Source organism: Esox lucius, chromosome 6, assembly GCF_011004845.1.
Source record: "Esox lucius isolate fEsoLuc1 chromosome 6, fEsoLuc1.pri, whole genome shotgun sequence".
NCBI lineage: Eukaryota > Metazoa > Chordata > Actinopteri > Esociformes > Esocidae > Esox > Esox lucius.
Window position 1 is genome coordinate 19,076,499 of NC_047574.1, and position 19,848 is coordinate 19,096,346.

At 43.0% G+C, this 19,848-nt stretch overlaps 1 protein-coding gene across 2 annotated transcripts in view; it reads right to left on the reverse strand.

The window, feature by feature from the left end:
* The window catches only part of LOC105010674 (inactive tyrosine-protein kinase 7), a 91,800-nt gene that overhangs the window by 23,580 nt on the left and 48,372 nt on the right, over positions 1–19,848 (reverse strand). For both annotated transcript variants that reach the window (XM_020047660.2, XM_010870166.3), the window contains exons 3-5: positions 8,231–8,527; positions 913–1,015; positions 458–642 (exon numbers count right to left, since the gene is read on the reverse strand). In XM_020047660.2, the coding sequence (XP_019903219.2) occupies positions 458–642; positions 913–1,015; positions 8,231–8,527 (585 nt within the window). The remainder of the gene's footprint in view (positions 1–457; positions 643–912; positions 1,016–8,230; positions 8,528–19,848) is intronic.

The following is a 19,848-nucleotide window of genomic DNA, read 5'->3' on the forward strand; positions in this document are numbered from 1 at the left end:
GTGTATAAAGGTAGGAATGAGAACAGTCAGTAGTAATGAGGCCAAATTGCCAAGGGGGACTTGGGTGTCTGACGTGTCAACAAAGAAGCAGGATTATGAGTTTCAGGCAGTGTTTGCTGAGTAGTGGAGCCCACACTGCCACACTGGCTAAACACATCAAAGAAACACACACAGAAAAGACACGCACCCACACATTTTATGTCCATCTATCCTGGCTTAAATCAATATTCTCACTCAAAATGTTCTCTAAACCCAATTCTTATCCCACCATTAATCCTAAACCTTAACCCTAACATAACCCTAGCATAAACCTAGCATTCATCATGTGGACAGGCAAAATGTTCTTTTAAGATCCTTGCAGGAAGATCCTTGCAGGATTTGGTCCTCACAAGTATGGGTTTACCTGCACACACACACACAGAAATCACATCTTATTCCCTTCCCCCCAAAAACACACCGATAATGTTGAGGGTGAAGTTGGTGCTGCTGCACACTTGGCCGGCTGCATTCTTGGCACAGCAGTAGTACTGGCCGTTGTCATCCGGACTGGCACTCTTGAAGGTCAGGGTGCGCTCCTTGTTGTTGATCTGATGGGTCTTCTCCGTGAGTTTCACCCCGTCCCGGAACCACTGGCATGTGGGCCTTTGAGGGGGAAAAGAGGAGAGACGGAGCAGGAGGAGGATGTGAGAGAACGTTTCTGAAAGAAAATGTTTTCAATAAATATGTTGAGGTAAAGTCATGCGCGTGAGAGCCATTTCGATCTCACTTTGTCACATGCCAGAAGAGCATAGTTAGGTTGGGAGTTCACTTTTACACACAGTGGAGGAAGACATTACAACCGTCCCTAGGGTTGTATTCCCAGTATGGGAACTTGGTGGGAAAAAAAAAAGAGACGAGGGCAGAGAGGCTCACCGTGGGTGTCCGTCAATTTGGCATCGTAACGTCACTGGTGCAGAGCTTTCGATCTCCGCCTTCGTCGCTGGCTCCTTCAGGACCATGCCCCCACTTTCCAACCCTGGTATGGAGAGATACAGAGAGAAACAGGGAGAGTGGGTGAGAAAGTGACAGACAAAAAGAATAAGAGACAAAAAGTTAAAGAAAAGAGAGAGAAAGAGAGAGAAAAGGTGAAGAGGAGAAAGAGAGGAGGGAGAAAGAGAGGAGGGAGAAAGAGAGGAGGGAGAAAGAGAGAGACAGGAGGCAAAATGAGTTACGTGGCATTCCAGTATCTGTTCTCATGGAACACATTTTAACACACACACACACACACAGTTCCAAAGCCTTCAGGCCAACAGTGATGTTAATGAAACTAGCAGGAGCCCCATCACCTTGACACCGTGGAGACACGGTCAGAGGGATACCCAGAGATCAACCACAACATTTATCAGGGCTATGCTGTCCCCCAACTGACTGTGAGGCACGCGTGTGTTTTATGGAGACAGACCACGTCGAGTTTCTCAGTTAACAAGACCACTCAGAGGAGCCCATAAAGATGGAAAAGGAAATGAGAGGCTAGTTGCTCTGGGTGTCAGGGGATTCTGATATCTAGAGGAGAAACTGTCTTGAATAGAGCCACAATGGAAAGCACACAGAGCACAATTCCTATGCAGTTTTGACCCAACTCAGTCGATATATTCAGAAAGGTCCCCAAAAGAATATGTGTCTTTCGAATATATCAGATGAACCCTCCCTAACGGTATTTATTGATGACATCAGTTAAATATGAAACCAGAACATTGTGCTGGAGCTGGGCAAAAAAACTTACATTTTTATTTACCACAGTGTTGACCGAGCCAACCCGCACAAAAATCCAACGGACAACACGGAGCAGTAGGAAACTCCCTTGCCGATCCATTTCCGCTCAAGTGGAACCAATATATTTCCACAATGATTGTACTTATTAGTCTGTCATTCTCCCCATGCCGTGTCGATTTCTCTTACCCAACTGAAACCCTGAGAAAGAAACCATGTTTGCCGTGGTTATACTCTGCCCGTGTGGCTGTTTTGTGTCTGTACCACATTTGTTGGTGCAGCATTGGTTTCAGCTCGTTTGTGTGACTGTGTGTGTGTGTTGCGGGGGGTGGGGGGGTTCCACTCGTATGGCCTGTGGCTGAATAGTGAGTCGGTCTCTGCCAATGTTTTCATCGTCTATCAACTATGCATGGAATGAGACAGGATGTGGGGGGGCACCACTGTAAGGTCAGAGGAGGCGATAGGGAAAGTCCTGTCACTATGCATTACAGCAACCCCCTCCCCCCGGGCCTTCATCCCTACTTCACTCATCCCTGGATGAGCCAGGCAGGCGAGGCAAGGCTCGTTAGTCAACCCTGACAGAGCATGCCCCAGTGCTACAGATGTGTGCGCTTGTGTGTGTGTGTGTGTGTGTGTGTGTGTCTGTGGCATGTCTGACGGCGGAGTAGGAGATGCTGATTAGCTCCGGCTGTCAGTCAAGTCCTCCAGTCTTCTGAGTGGTTAAAGACAGGACTCTCTCGTCACAACCTCGGGCCAGACACCAACAGACCTGTTATTAGTACTGCTGTAGATGGATGGGTGAGGCAAACCTTCCAGATATCAGGAAACAGGGAGTCGAATCAGTGTGCGGAGCAGGAGATGGAAAGGTAGAGGAAACAGAGAGGAGACACGAGGAGAGAGTCTCATCCATATGTCTGTCATCCCTTGTCAGTCCGTAAAATGAACATGTGTGACATCATGTCCTCCATGATCGCCTCTTCAAATGACCACAAGTCAGTTGATACGGACAGAAATTCTTTGACCCTCAGCTTCTACTGAGAAAGAATAGGCAAGACAATCAGAGCAGTGAAAAGGGGAAAAAAACAGAGGAACGTCTGGCAACCTCAACCTGATAATTTGGAGCAACAAGGTTTAATAACACTAGAAGGAAGGCGGGGTGCCAGGTCCGCGTTGCTAGTTTTAATAACAGATGAATCGTAGGACATTGATAGGACAGAGGCTTAGGGCTTGTTCACATCTTCAATCACCAAGGGACTGGTATGCATGAGTATCTACGTGTTACGCTTAACGAGCTGATTCGTTGCCATGGTGAACAGTTTCCATGATGTAGTCATACTGCAGTTACCAGAGTAACGGCTGGATTTGTTCAGCTAGATTTTTTGGTCAGCTAGGTTATTTTAGATTTTTTTTTATTGACAGATGGAATATAGCTAGAGTTCTCTCTCCCTAACCTCTAAAATAGGGTTAAAACGTGACCCTTAAAAACCTTTCAAAAAGTGATGAACAAGCAGTTTTCCAAATGCAAACTGAAATGACACTAACTTAGTGTTGGCTTATATATCCATACTATCTACTGTAGCGCTCAACTCACCAGATTTTAAAATCAGCACAGAAATTTTTCTCCCAAATCGGTATGTGTCAGTTAGCCACGTTCACCTGCCACGTTTAATGATAGCTTTAACCACCTCAAACATTAAGTTTGGCCATTTTTCACTTCCCCCAATACTGTTGCCAAGCACACCATTGCGGTTTGAAAGCCGAAATTCGGTTTGGTGAGGTGTCAATACTTTGACAGATTACGAGTCACATCCTATTGCTATAATCAAGCGAGAGGAAGCCACAACCTGTAGGACCAATAAACAAGATAGCGATAGCTCTACTGTTGCCTCTACCCCTTTTACGGGTGACACCCTGAGTTGGCTAGGAGTCAAAAGTACTAGTGGAGAGGCTAAGCTTCCATTAGAAAACAAAAGACTAAATGACTCCAGCGAACTGAAGGGATTAGCAGAGCCTTCGTTGAGTCTGAAATAGATTTGTTTTAATTGCTTCCCAAACGGCAACCTATACCCTATTATAGCGCACTATTTTTGACCAAGTCAAAAGTAGGCCACTATAGAAAAAGCACTAAATAGGGAATTGATTTGGGAGGCCGCCCTTTTCACCCAGAACACAGCGGCACTGAACTGTATCGCTTGACACACGGGGGAGTGGGTTTCTAGGTCTTAATATAGTCCCATAAAAAGCTGACATGGACGGTAGACATACAATCACATGTGCACACACACGCAAACTCACACACACATGACTGCACATGCATGAACTAATACTGCCCAAGGGGAATTCTGGGTTATTTACTGGAAGGCTAAGGGTTTATTGCACGTTAAATGCATGTTGGGCAAATATGACCAGATCTGTCACAACACGGCCAAACAAAAGATATTCAGAATGATCCGTGGCAAATCAAACGGTGACACAAATCGGACAAATTATAAAATGTGATGTGGATGAAGACGTGCAAAGACAGCTTTCACTTCCACTGATGTGATTACAGCTTGTAGTGTACAGTGCCAACTCATCTGCACGTGTGAGCTCTTTAATTACGGGTTTAAGGGGGAAAATTCTAAAAAATTCAAACCTAGTGAAAGTAACAGGCCACAGAAGCGGAATACTGTCAAATGATGCCAAATCTGCAGGGATATTGGAGAATTCTGGTCTTGTGGCTCTCCCTCACTTTCCATGAACTTGGCAGATTGAGTTATTCAATCATTGTCACCATAAATAACTGACTCAGTGGCAAAGATTCAAGGAGTCAATAACACCTCTCATTCTATTTGTGAGAACAGATTTCCTAGGTTAAGCTAATTGTCATTGTGGACAAAAACTAAGTAAACAATTAAGTGTATTTTGATGATGAGAGTATATAATAGATTGCTGTTGCTGTATTGTGGCCGTTGAGAACCTTCGAAGCAATAAAGCAGACATTGGCAGTCGTAGCAGAAGTCCTCAATAGGAATGAATGGGATCTTACAGTATTTGAATATATCATCAACAAAAGATTATAATTATGATTATAATTTCAAATCCTTACAGTGCACTTGTGTGAATTAGTCCATATGGGTCAGGCTAAATTAAACGGTTAATTACAGAAGAAACATCAAAAGCATGTGCATAATCATGGTGGGAACTAAAAAGGAACTGTTTGGAGATTACAGGGTATGTCGCGACCAAACAGTTCACATGACACGAGTCCAGTCTTGACAAGGTTGATTCAATGTATATTTTACATTTCATTTACAGCTGTGCTACCTGTACTGTTGGGGAATTACTAAGCACACTTGTCAATGTTTGTTTTGAACACAGACCTACATCCCACTGCAAGACAGTTACTGTTGTTGTTGTTGTTCGCACAGTCCATGAAATCACAGTCAGGTGGGTGAGCTTGGTCTCTGGCCAACACGACTAGCCAGGTTATATAACATTATATTCCGATGTTAGGCTTTGACAATCTACATCAGTGAAGGCCTAAAAGATTGTAATTTGCAAGCAAAAAGTGGGGATAATTTTGTGCATTTAGCCAGATGTTCGGATGAAATTGTTTCTTCATAACACACAACAGAAAAAACTTTTTCATGTTTTATTGTTTTACATCAATTACAAAGTTGATTTTTGACACCACTAGCTAAAGATCCCTAGAAGTAATCAGGATGTTGACAACAATGCTCTGTGGGCTGGTTGGCCCAGTGCTTTCTGACACAGCCTACAGGGTTTGTGTACTGTTGCCGAGACAGTTGGAATCAGACAAAGGGTTTTGCGGTAAAAACTCTCATGTTTCCCCGCTGTCTCTGTTAATACAGCACAAATGCCCAAAAATATATCTTAAAAATAATAAACCAAATCATCTAAAATTTACAAACAATTTGACTTGCTCTTATTTACTGCATTACCACCCCTTACTCAGAAAGCTACATTGTTTCAGAAGGTCAGTCAAAACCAATACAGTTGTGCTCTGTTCTTAGCCCAGAGCCTCAGTTTAGAGGCTCATCTCAGAGTTTACTAAACACCTCCACTGTGTCCCCATGTGAATCAGTGTAGCTGGTTATCAGTGTCCAAATCTGGCATTTCAGCGTGTATACGGACACAAGTGGAAGGTGCTAAGGAATAAGTAGTAATATAGTTTGTTTTATTTTCATCCAACATAATATCATTTCATAGTACGCATAATGGGGTCTGTATTTGAATTGACGTGGCAAAATGTAGACATTTATACATTTATTAATACAGCCACCTCAATAGAGTGACCAAATGGCTGCAGGGTGGCATTAATACAGTGCCATCAGTAGGTCATTGTATATACTGTAAGGATTGGGAGGGACAGTTAGAAGAGCAGGGCTGGGCTCTGAAAGGCATTTGACTGCAGACCAACATGACCCAAACACCATTAGTGTGTCAGTTTGGAAGCTCACTGTCTTGACCCATGCAAGTCCTTAACCTGGTCCTATCAGAGGTCCCATCCGTCCACCAGCCAATCTTAATCTTAATCAAGTTCATTTCATAATGATTAACGTCATAAAAGCATTCTTCAGATTTCTCACAATCGTGACCTGAAAGATCATCTAGTATATTCTGAGTAGTGATAAAAATTTGGGGTACATGTCTAGTTTGTTTTATCCATGGCAGTGAGTAAGTCTACACTTTTAATGGAGCAATAAATCTTTTTTAATCACAGGACTTTCCTTCAGGTCAGACAAGGGCCTCAAAAATAATATGTTTCTTCAGGATAACTGGCTCTTCTTCTTTAATAGGAACTGAGCCAAGGCAGCAGATGCCACAGGCTTGCTGGTGAAGTGAGATCACACAGCCTTGTGTTGGTTTAAATCTCAGGTCTCTGTGGGGGTGTGTGTGTGTGTGTGTGTATTGATTCATTACTCTGCACAGTAATCTGATAATCTGTCATCTGAATCTGTGCTCAGGATCTATAGAACATACCTCACCAAATATTAAAAACCAACCAGCCTGGCTTACTGAAGACTCATAAGTTGAATTGAAACTGTGGATTTAACTCTGCATTGCTTAATCCAGCTGTTTTCTCTGTGGGAACAGACAGTGCTACAGTGATGGGCCAGCAACCTAAAAGTCGATAGTTTGAAACCTAGACTCAAGCACTCTGCCCTTTAGCAAGACACTTACCCCAAATAGTTTCCGTAAATCTCTGTACGAATGTTTGCTAAATGACAAAAAGGCCATATGTTTTAGGTCAGCTGTACCAGGCATAGCAAAATAAATATAGTTTAGATATACAGTATATACTGTGCTCCTGAGAAACACTTTTTTCCCCCCCAGTTCCCAGCAGGAGGGCAGCTTCACAATAAACAAGGCTGCTGTTCGTATCTGAAACAAAGGAGGGCTGCTATGGTTTGGTTACGTACCAAAAAAATACCATAGTTAAAGTTCTCTGAGTACTTAACATGAATTTTTGTCGCCATTAAAATACAAAGGGATTGGGATTTGGGGGGTGGTTAAGAAAAACCTCCTAAATGAAATAAGATGTTAAAGCAGAACACTGTTAATCTAGAATGAAAATAATGACATGACTGGAAGGTGAATTACACTCCTCAGTAATTTCGACACACAAAAGCCTTTTATGGGAATGTGGGAAACGAGAGTGTAACACTGTGGAGAAAAGAAACCAGAAACAGATGCTTGGTGACAGATCAAGTTTCCTTTTCAATGAAAAGGAAGCAACAAAGAACATACAACTAACAAGGTAGAGAAACTTTTTCTTATTTTGTACAATCTCACCTGAAATTCAATACAGACCCTTTTACGTGGCTTTTAACATTTGGGTGGCCTGCATGGAAATGTAAAAATCCGGTGCTGCTTCTTTGAAACTTCAGGAAAATGTTTGCACATGTTCAGCACATGGGTCCGTTCAAATGGGTGCAAACATTACAAAATGGTTAAATAAAAAAATTAAAAGAGAATAATTATGATTTTCTGTTGACAAATTGTATGACACATTTCTAGTCATTAAAGTAACTGCCCGATAAAAACGTCCTATTGTTTTGTAATGTTAATCATCTAATCATAAATTAGAGAAAAAGTACACCTCAAACTACTCGATCAAACCAACTCTTTGAAAAATGCTCAGGAGGATGACATCATACTGCTTAGGAGTTTGAGCTGACCAAACCCTTTGTCTGGAGAAGGATGAACTGGCCAATCTAGATTCTATAGCCACTCCATTCATACAAAGAAAAGCCACAAACTTAATAAAAAAAATAAAATTAAAACAATTTCACACAGCAAGTTATTATAGGTCAAATCAAATAGCAATATGGAAAAACTGGGCCACTCCCTCAATTTCCTGTCTTTGAAAGAACCCAAACAGAAGTTTCCATTTCAATATATGTCACTAAGCATGGATGAACTTATCCAGAGCCACCTCCAGCTGACTACATGGACCTACAGGGTGAACACTCACACTTGATGTTGAAGGAGGCATTAGTGGAGCGGACCTCCTCTCCTGTGACCGTGTTGACGGCTACACATTCAAAGTTCCCAGCATCCAGGCTCCGGTCCACCGCCGTAAACTTGAGATTGCTGCCCTCACGGAACCGTCTGTCTGAGTTGTCCAGGGGCTGGCCGTTGTGTAGCCAACCGTACTGGATGTTGGCTGGATCGCTGACCTCACAGCGGAGCATGGCGCTGCGGCCGTGCAATGCATCCTGGGATTTGGGCTCCTTGGTGAACTGGATGGTTGCAGCCTGGACGCAAATAACTAGAAGAAACGAAGGTGGGGGGGGGGGGGGGGGGGGGGCAGTGAGAGAGAACGTTGAAATGAGGTTTCCACAGATCACAACGCTGACAATTTTGTTGCAGTTTCCATTAGTCACTACTGCACCACAGAAACGTTTTGTCATGTGCAATGAGGCCATTTAAGGTTTGATTTGACTATTTCAAGACTTTTTTAAATGTTGTTTAACAGGGGGTATTAATCCAGAGAATATATACAGTCAGTACACAGACATGCAGGATGGAAATACATTGTGAAATGTCTTACCAAAATTATGTATAGATAATGACAGCCAAGTAACGTAATACAGTAATTCATTTTATTGGAGAAATAAATATCCAGGCATAGAATTTATTTCTACAATATATGGGCTGGTCTTTTGAATGAGTTGTCTTTAAGGAAACAGAGGGCAGAGGAAAGTGAGGCTTTTCTCCACGCATGCACGCCCGCACACGCGCGCACACACACACACACACTTAACTCCTTTATTTCAACCTGCCTGAAAATGCGGCTCGTCAGCCTGCACTATGGAGAAATAACTTCTGCCCTATTTACTGGATGACAGTAAATACAGGCTCGTCCATGGCTGACCTACATCACAATATGACAGCCTAAATCTGACCATAAGGAAAACTGTTAGGAACATGTGACAAAAGCGAGGGAGGGATAGAGGGATGGAAGAACAAAGGGAGGGCTAGGGGAAAAACTGAGAAAACAGAGGAGGAGGGGAGGGTGGTGACCGCAGGCCTGCTAGTGTCTCATTTGAAGTGTGCAGCTGCTCTGTGCGTACGCGGCCTTCATGTTTTCACAACTGTTACCTCTATGAATCATTCATCACAGGGCCTGCTCCTCAGAACGACACGGGGGTGGGGCAAATACCACCCTATCCCCTACATATATATCCCCTGCATTTCTAAGGACCAGAGGCTCTGGGTGAAAGCAGTGCCCTCTTTAGGGGGAAAAGGGTGGCATTTTGGCCTAGACTAGTCCTCTATCTTGGGCAGTCTGCACGACATCCCAGCCCCCTAAGGCTTGCTATGACGTCATGGTACGCGACAACGTTTATTATCAGAGCGAAAGCTCCCTTGGCAGAGTTGATGTTCACTTGAATTACACCTGCTTGAGCTTGTGCTCGATTGTGGGTGGTTTCTTTGTTCACCCGGGCCTGGGCTCACTCGGTTTAAAGGGCATTGGTGTTGGCCCGATGCGAGGACATTACGTAGGTTAGCGTAGACATTCCTTTGAGCAGCCCCTCGCCGGACCCTTTCTCTAATCGTTCATTCACACTGATGCTAATCGCCAGGCGGGTGTCGTGGGGATAAGGTCTGGGGATTCAAGGTCTGGTCAGGGGATCTCATCCACTGGCGTTTGCATCTTTCAAAAGACCCACCGGCGTTTGCCTCGCACCTGACAGGGTTTGGTCCAGGGGGGATCTTTCAGGAGCATTAAATCAAGAAAAACTGAGGTATCCCCTTCCCACACACAAACCTTTTGTCTCCTTGCAGCTGGCCAGAGGCAGGCCCGAAAAACCCCTCAGACGAGCAGTGCCAAATACGCTAGGTGAGGAGACAACGTGGGAGGGGCTTGGTGATAGGGGCTCCACCATTAAAACAAGGTCAAAAGAATATGCATGATATAGTCTAGAGAAGATAATAGTTATTCTAGTTATTTTATTTATGTAATAACTCCACTTATCTTTCAGGAAGTGGTTCTACATAAGCAAACAAGAATAGTCTATACCAGCAAGGTGGTATAATTTACCCAAGGGCCCTCACATTTGAATCATTTTGAGCCATGTAATGGATTATCACTATTACATAAGCACAAGAGGTAAAGTACTTTTGATGTAAATACTACTTTAGAGACATACAAGCGACATAGACCCAGATACTTTATTTGAGCCATCAGATGTCATTTACAACTGAGAAAGGTTTCTACAGTCTTCTTGTGCAAGGACACCCAGGGATGGAGTAAACACCTAGTAGTTCTGTCAGCCAGAAAACATGACCGAGACTCCTGAATGTCAATCAGTACAGCACTGATAACCTAGGCTATTCAGGTGTAACATGAGGGGCTGGAACATTCAACTGACCAGCCTTCTGTGCTTTCATAAAAAGCACCTCTGCATGGCCTCTATCCACAACAACATACACGTTTGTCTTTCTTTCTTTAACCCTGACCCAGAAATCCATGTTCCCTATTCACTAGCCCTAACGCCTAGCCAATAGCCTCAATGTAAAAGTAAACCCCAAATCTAACAGCCATGTATGCCCAACGGTGTTGTCTTGTAGAAAATCTTTCCTAGTTTCAAAAAAACTTGTAGGGACCAATTTCTCAGGTTTCACTACTTTTTGCGGGGACTTCAGGTAGACATAGATGTAGTTCACACGCACGCACGCACGCACATGAGTAAAAGTTTCTGGTTTTACTATTCTCATGGGGACATTTGGTCCCCATGAGTATAGTTAGACCTAAAACACACACAGGCTAGTGTAACTGCAGCTTCCCCAACTAGACAGCTGGAGAAAGTTATTCAGTGTGCCAAAGACTGTGCCAAAGAATAACTGTGATATTCTAGAATTTGACACACAAATTTGAACTGAAGCATGGTGTTGATGGTTTCATTTCAGCAAAGGTTGATGTTGCACATGGGTAAGATGATTTGAGCCGAGACAAAGAGGGAGAAAGTGAGACAGAAGACAGAGGGAGGGAGGGAGGGAGGGAAAACGAAACTGCTCCCAGGAACTCCCCAAAGGACAGGAAGCAAACTGATAAGGCTCTTCACATACCTTGGAGTGACAGGCACGAGAAAAGAAACGCTAAAGAGAGAACAGGGGGAGAGGAAGAGGAGGGGGTGGGGGGTAAAGTCGGTCACATTTGTGGGTAACTGCCAGATTTACTGAATTGTTGAAAACACAGTTGGGGACACGACCTATGGATAACAAACTTTACCCAATGGCTCCCACTCCCTCTCTGAGCCAGATATAAACAGATGTCTAGTTGATTTAGAATAGATACTTACAATATATATCGTTGTGGCATTTTTATGCTTGATTGGACAAGAAAGTGGTGAAAGATGGAGAGTGGTTTTTCCCAAAGAGCAGTGGGCCGGACCTGAAACCATGCTGCAGCTGGACTCAGAGGACCAACCAGGCCTAACTGGATTAGAATTTGGACCATGTGATCAATATTCTGACAGACCAAATGAGAATGAATTGTTTAAGCACACAACTTGAAACATGTCATGGCTAGAGAATAATGATGGTATCTGTTCCTTAGTTCATGTGGCTTTTCTCTGAAGCATTTAACACACATTACGTGGGCTCTTCAAAACACGGAGAGTTGAGGAGATGGAATGAGTGAGATACAAGGAGGGAGGATGGCTCTCTTTTCTTAATACCTACAAAGTTAAACAAAAGAACGATTAGGGAATGTTAAACCATCCCATTCCAACCGTCAACTCAATATTTCTCTATGTTCTACAAACAAGGGTCTAGGCCCTCCAGGGGGCCAAAGAGAGCTGCCAGGAGAATCCTGAGCTAAAAAAAATAATTATTAAAAAAACTATTTGACAGCTATTTTAATAGATAAATAATCCACATAGCCTTGCAAAAAAAACACTGATCAATTCTCTGATATTATTGAATAAAAAAATTTACATTTAAATTTCAGATATTTTATTTAAAAAAACTAAAACTCAGTTATTGCATGGTGACATTCGTTTTATGTCATATTCGTAAGAAAAAACACAAACGGAATTATGTTGCTTGCATACAGTTTTGGCAGACCCACATTTTGTTCTGAAAACCGCTTTTTGAGGTAGGTATGTAATGAGTTCTCACCAGAAATCTCCAGCGTGGTCTCATCTTAACCTACCATCCAATGTCACGCGTTCAGATGATACTCTCTGAATGGCATCTTTCTTACCACCCTCCCTTACATGACAGTGTTATACTGAGCTCTTGATATTGCTGATTGGGGCACCATTACTCCATCCCAAGCCAGTGAACACTGTAGGTACTTCAAAGTGTTTGTTGGCCTCTCTATAGCTTCTCTCATAGGTTTTCTTGTCAGTGCCAGGGTGGACTGATGCAGCATCCATTTATTATTGATCTAACTGCGCTCACCAGGATATCCAAAAACATGGATATTATTTGGGATATTACGTTCCCTCTCTAATTTGTATAAGAGTATCTCTGTTTTGAGTTTGATTAAAAATAAAATAGCATTACCATTGGTAATTCATTAATATAAGATAATTGGTCAGGGGTTTGAATATTTGTGAAAAGCATAAAGCTTGTCAAAGTCCTTTCCACACATTGACCAGATTATTTCCAGAAGCCTGTTGCAGTCCTCACACTAAAAGAACAGAATTTGCAATTTGTCTGGCGTTCTGCTTATTCATTTACTTTTTGTAAAACAAATTACCAAGTAATGTACACTGATGGCAGTAACAACAACCAATTACATTTAAATAAACAAAATAAAAACATACTTTTAGTGAAAAGAAAACAGGTAAGATCTGTGTAAGGGGGTCCTGAGATATTTTCATAGACCAACAGGGGCCTGGCAGGTAGAAAGGTTGAGAACCACTTTAAAATATCTTCCATATAAATTGTATGAAGAAATTCCTATACTGCCCATTTTTTTGTGCTCAGTGAAACAATATCTAAAACAAACTATTTAAAAATGAACACATACCAGAATCAACCACAATCAAACCAATAGTAAAAGGCAATGGAGTGACGGACAGTAGCCAATCTGGTGACCATGAGACCAGTCTAATGGACAGAGAGGTGTGGGCCAGCAGACCAGCTCAGGGGACTGTCTCCTTCTCCAGAGGAAGGCCAATCTCTGATACACATCCATACAGAGCAAACTGGAAATGCTCAGAGAAGGAAATGAGAACACGCTAATGCAGACAATGAAACGAAAACACATGCAATATTAATAGATTTCATTTCAATAAGCTCAATTTTCCCAAGTCTCTCAACTTCCCGCCCTGAAGAGATGGAAGCCGGAGAGGAAGAGGCCCGAAAGTGAGAGAAAGTGAACGAGAGAAACAAAAGACAGAAAAAAGAGAAACTGCTGACAGATTCAAATAGATCCTGCAGAGTTTATTCTCCTCCATAGCCTCCCTGCAGTAAGGCCCCTATTGAAATCATCTGAGCCCCTCCCAATGTTTCACGACCAGCTGATGGATAAAATGGTGTTAAGGATCACGAATCCCAGATTCTTGCACATCAGCCTGCGCATGTCAACCTTTTTGTGAAGGCTCCATGGAAAAGCAGAAGGACTGAATCACACTCTCTTCACAAAACGTCCCTATTGTGAGGAAAAAGCTAATGGAGATGGCATCCAGAACCGCACAGTCATCCCACTTGGAGGACTCCAACCATGGGCTTGAAAGTGGCAGGAAAAGGGACTGATCATCGTGTTAGTGAGCGGCCTATCTTTAAAAAGAAAACAACAGGGTACTCTGAACGCCCTGGCACAACACCCAGCGCGAAGCGGCACTGGAACGGTCAGTCATTAGTTCTGCCATGTTGTTTTGGGCCAGGGTTGGCACAGTGGATGGTCAGGACAGCTGGACTGGACTGGCGGGCTGTAATCATGAGTATCTGCTTTTAGAACAGGCTGTTTCGGTTCGCTATCCCAACAGAGGTGAAATGTCATGCACGCGGTATCTGATGTATTTTGAAAAAGGAAAGTGAGAAGTGGAGGCTTCGCTGTCACATTTGTTTAAATATACTGTTCAAACTGACAAGGCATGACAGCCATATGGATGAGGCTTTCGACTGTGTAGTTTACCCACCTCCCCTCCACGCCTCCCATCCACACTCCTCTCCTCCCTGCCATCATCAGAAAGAGACAGATGGATGACAGGAGAGATGTTATCAGTGAACCGTTCCCCTGAAAAGTCTCTGCTGGCCAGGGTAAGAACAGTCAGGAATCCCGACAAGAACTGAGGCTGGAGAAAAGACTCCAACATACTCAAACATATACACAGCATATGATACACCCTAAAATAGCCCATGTCGCTTTAGCATGCTGCCCATGAAGCACAACGGAGTTAGACCACTGTGATATATGGGATCCCTGAGTTCAAGACTTAAAACACTAGGGCTATGCAAGTTTGGATGGACGGTTATAGGTCTGTCAATGATTAGTGGTCATTGTAATAAGCGTTTGAATGCTATCATGCTTTTAAGGCTCACATTATTTCCTCTCCTCAGCTCCTAATGGTTGCAGCTTCAGGGAAGGAGCTCTTGGCTAGGCAAATAAAGACAACAACTTGACAACAACGTAAGCGTCTTAGCTAAATTCCATATGCTTTCAACAAGAAGCAACAGTCCTTCTTCACGTTACACATTCCATGGAAGAAACTGACTCAGCCGCATCAGTGTCTTCTGTTTAGCGGTCCGTTCCACCCACACAAATATCTGGCAGTTATTTTATTCTTGTTTTTTTTAACCACAACCATGGGTTACATGGTTTACACACACATAAACACACATGATGTCCTGTTCAGTGAAATACAACAGAAGCACACTTGTGTTTCCAGACAGAAAGCTCACTCTCAGAGACCAATGGGATACGATACATGATGCGTGTCCAAGAGTTGGTAAAGAGAGACCCCCTGGGAAAGGGCCATCGTCCTTCGCACTTTTTCCAGCTGCACTTAAAAAAAGATGCGGCTGATCATTCACTCAGAGTCAGACAACATCTTCTCCACTCGCTCTCTGTCAGCCTCCAGCATCCAACATAAACCAATTAGACATGAAAGCACAGAGGCTCCAGATAACATCACAGCACAAAACTTCCCTCAAACACAGACTACAAAGGGAATGCAACTTCAAAGGACCCCCCTAAAAATAGGAAATGACACAGGCACAAGTGCTGTCTGATTGGAATACTTATTAATAGCTCTATTCTGACACAAATATGCAGGCTGTTATTCTTTTGGGAAGGTCATCAAACAGCAATTTTGCAAATTCATCTTCAGAAGTCATATACACTACCATTCAAAAATATGATATCAGTTTGAAATGTGTACAGGATTGAAGGGATCTTGAAGAAGGAAGGGCATCACTCCATGTTGCAGCACAATGCCAGACCATGTGGACAGCACTTGGTTGGGGCCAATTTCCTCCTACAACAGGACAGTGACCCAAAGCACAGCTCCAAACTACGTAAGAACTATGTAGGAAAGAGGAAGTCAGCTGGTATTCTGTCTATAATAGTGGCCAGCACAGACACCGGATCTCAACCCTATTGAGCTGTTGTGGGAGCAGCTTGAGTGATAGTCTATGTACTAATGGCTTTTTATCAATCGAACAACTGATCACGCAAATCTTTTGGAACGTATTGTATCGTTCAGATTTTTTTTTCTTTGACATTTTGCGTAATAGGCATTCACACTTATCCAGAGCCAATTACAGTAAGTGCATCCACTTTAAAAGAGCGAATCAAAACAGACTACCTGTTCACACTTATGTACGGCATACAAATCCTAAAATATACAATCTCTGTTTCAGACTTTGTGAAGAACCGAGCTGACACAGAGAATTCCAACCCACTTCCGTGTCCGCGGAGGTAACCCTATATAATCCTGATTTGGAGGTCACCGGAGAGGGGAGGGTATGACGCAGGCGGTGATGTCACCACCCGGCCAGACACAGACAGGCCCAGTCTAAAGTGGTCCATGTAGCCAGCAGCAGAGGGCGGCGGCAGCAGTCACAGCCCAGTTAACATTTTTATGTCCTGAGCAATTTAGCAATCGCCGCAAAATTCCTGCCCGCTTGCTCTGGAATGCCTGGCTAACGAGATTAGCATTCCTACACGGCAAGAGCTGAGAGGTGGAGGTAGGCGGGAGGTAATGTAGGAGCACATTCTGTGGGTGGAGGGAGCGGTAGTGGAAAGGTACAAATGACTTGAATGGTACAGTACTGGGTTTTCATGAACAGAAAAAAAGGAAAAAGGATTACACTGTATGCACTGTACACCCCCTGATTCTAATTCTTAACATACGCAGTACCGTGGAATAACTGTCAATACCGAGGAAATATCCTTCACACTCGTCAAGATGACGACCAAATCTCATTTGTTAGACAACATGCTATAAAATATTGACCAAGAACCAGTGAAAGGTCGTTCTTTCATGTAGTTTAATGCATTGGCAATGCTGTGTACTGAAGTGTTATACATTGTTAATGTATTGGAATGCAATGGAAACTTAATATATTAGTAATGTACTTTAATGAAGTGGTAATGTAGTGTACTGTCAATGTGTAAAGTACTGGCAGTATTGGTGAATTAGTATAATGTAGCTTATTGTTGTAATGTAGTGTCAAGTGGAGTAATGTATCAGTAATGTAGTATCATCTAATATGTGACAATTAGCTTGTTATTTCCATGGCAGAGGGGTTCTACTGATTCCTAGCATGTCTGGAACTCTCTCTATTTGCCCTCGATAAGACCGTTGTAGCTTAGTCGAGACAACTAAAATCCCTTGCACTCTAGTTCCAAGCCTGTCGTTTTCATCACTAGCTCTGTTTGTAGACTAAGGTGTCCCAAGAAATGGAATAAAAGGAATAACTCTGCTGCCAGAGAAAACACAACACAGTCCATCCACTGACAGATTCTATAATGGTGTGTCAGCACCTTTGGTGAGAGTATGTGTGGAGCTTTTCAACGTCAAGCCAGGAGGTGGCAAAAAAAGGAAACCAACAAAGAAGACAAATTCTTATGAGCTAAAGGTCTTTCCAATCAACTACACCATAAAAAACAAAGCACATTTCTGGGTATGTAGAAATACTGTTTACAATAAGGGTGATTCTCATAGGGACTGAAAATGCTTGTCCACTGGTTGAACTGATATCGAGCAATCCAGATGAGATTAGAAGTGACTGTTCTACAAAACCTATTGGGTTTTATTAAGCATTTACCCTGTTACAATCTGGAAAAGGTTTCATAGTTAATGAAAATACCTGAAAACTAATGTGCTCTGTATATATAATTTGACCAATTTCACCAAGTCATTCATCATTATTTCACCATAATTCACCAAGTACATTAACAAGTCATTTGCCGAACAGTGGGGCTTCGAGTCAAATGCAGGTGGCAGCTGACTACTCTTTCCATTCACAGTACAATACGCTGCAGTTTACTTGTGCAGCGGGCAGATGCAGACCGAAACTGGTTAAGGAAGAGGCAAAGATGAATACTACGATTATGTTGAGCCGGGTCAGGAGAAACAAGCATATTTTTTTGGGGGGGGGTTGCTGTAAGTCGAGTGTTCGCTGGTTAGCCGTCTTGGTGTTCACTGTGATGCTGCGTTCCAACCGTTGGTTTTACATTAAGGAATTTGAAAGATTTAGCCCCCCCAAAAATCGGCGGGCCCTCAGTCTCAAAGGATGGGTTCCATTTCCTGAAGTGAACCATCATTTCTATTGTTTTGTCTGTGGTACATAACAGGTGGTGTTGACTGCACAAATCTGTCAGGCGGTCAACTTCGACGCTACCTGGACTCAACACTGTCAGTGTGTGGTGCCATTTGAAAACTGGAGTAGCTTGCCAGATGCATTGTTGAAGACACATTCGTTGGTGTAAAGTGCATAAAGGAGGGGTGAGAGCATGCATCCTGGTAGACCTCCGGTGCTGAGAGATTAATAGTCTGAAATACGAATGGACATCTTTGGCATCCTGTTGGTCAAGAAGTCAGTGATTCACTCACAGATGGAGCTGAACACATTCAGTTTGAAGAGTCTGTGTTGTAATATCTTTGGAATGACGCTGCTAAATGCAGACCTAAAGTCCACAAACTGTATTGTATCATGGCTCAGTCAGGATACAGAGCTTACACGGCAACTCTTATTTGAGAGTCCAAGGGAAAGTTAAAAAGAGCAAAGACAGGCCGACTTTGTCATTATGCTTTCCTGTCAACCCCATGTTCCACTGCCTCCAATCAGTCATCATAACAGTCCTACGGTCCGCCGCAGTCTAAACAGATCAGCCTGGTCCTGTGGTAATCCTCACGAATCCTCGGCTCCGCGAACAAGAACAGGGTTCAATTCCCTGTGTTCCTTTCTGTCTTTCTCCCACCGTATCTATTCTCTCTGTCAATAAATCCTTAAAAAATATGGAGTGACCCATCTTAATAAAAACATGGATGGTTCAAATACGGACTGGCCCGAGTGTTCTCAAGTCAGATCAAACCAGACCTGAAGAGTGGCTAGAGCATAATGGAGATGAGAACAGTGAATGCATCACTGAAATATTAAAATGTTTGCTTCTATCGAGTCACCTCTTATTGGATGAGGAGGAGGTATGGGGGGGGCAGAGGATCCTCTCCTTGAACACTTTGAAAGGTAGCTTATGAATAGAGAAAACTGGGACGGATGAAGCACATTAGTTACAACACCAGATACAGCTAATTTCATACTATTCCTTGCTGAGGACTGACAATCCATTTAAGGGCTGTCCACAAACATAGCTACCTTCTGAGTCACCGGTCTCAACTGATCTTAAACTTTGTCAGATTTGACATCATGACCAGACTGACACTGCAAACATTTTAATGCTTGAAAAAAAATTCAATGGCCCCAATGAATAAAGTAAAACAGCGAACCTGGACAAATACAATGATTTTCTTTCCATCCTGAAAATCCAACAAGCTTCTCTCATTTCATTTTAATTCAGTTAAGGTGCACTACATTATAAGCCCACATATTCCCCCGACAGGTTGATCTCAGTAGCTTAAATTGAAAAAGGCACTCCAAGAAAGGTGAACCCAAACTTGTATGCCGGGTAAAAATTCTACCATGCAAACTGCTGCAGCCTAATTCAATCAGTGCTCTTATTGAGCAGGTAATTGCTACATTGAGGGGATGAAAGTCAGCACTGCAGTTCTTTTGAGGCATGGCCAGGCTCATTACAATGTACCACCAATTTAGATCCCTATCGGTTTCCTCACATTTCTCATTGCTCCACTGTCAGCGAGCACCAAGACCAACTTGAACCACAACCCTAAGCGTTATCACTAAGCAACATTGGCATGGCAACCCCATCCTTCATTTCCTTTCATCACCATCCTTGGGCTATTGTCCCCTCTGTTATGATTTCGTCAATGAGATTCAGTAGTCCAAGGAAGGCTGCCTTCGATTCTGTTCCACTCCTTCCAATGGTAATGTATAGAAATGGCAAGATTTAATAGCGTAAAGATTTCCATTGCTTGTGCAGATCCACTGTCAACATATCGGCCAATCCGACAAAGGACAAGGAGCTAAAGGGCTTGTGAACTTGTG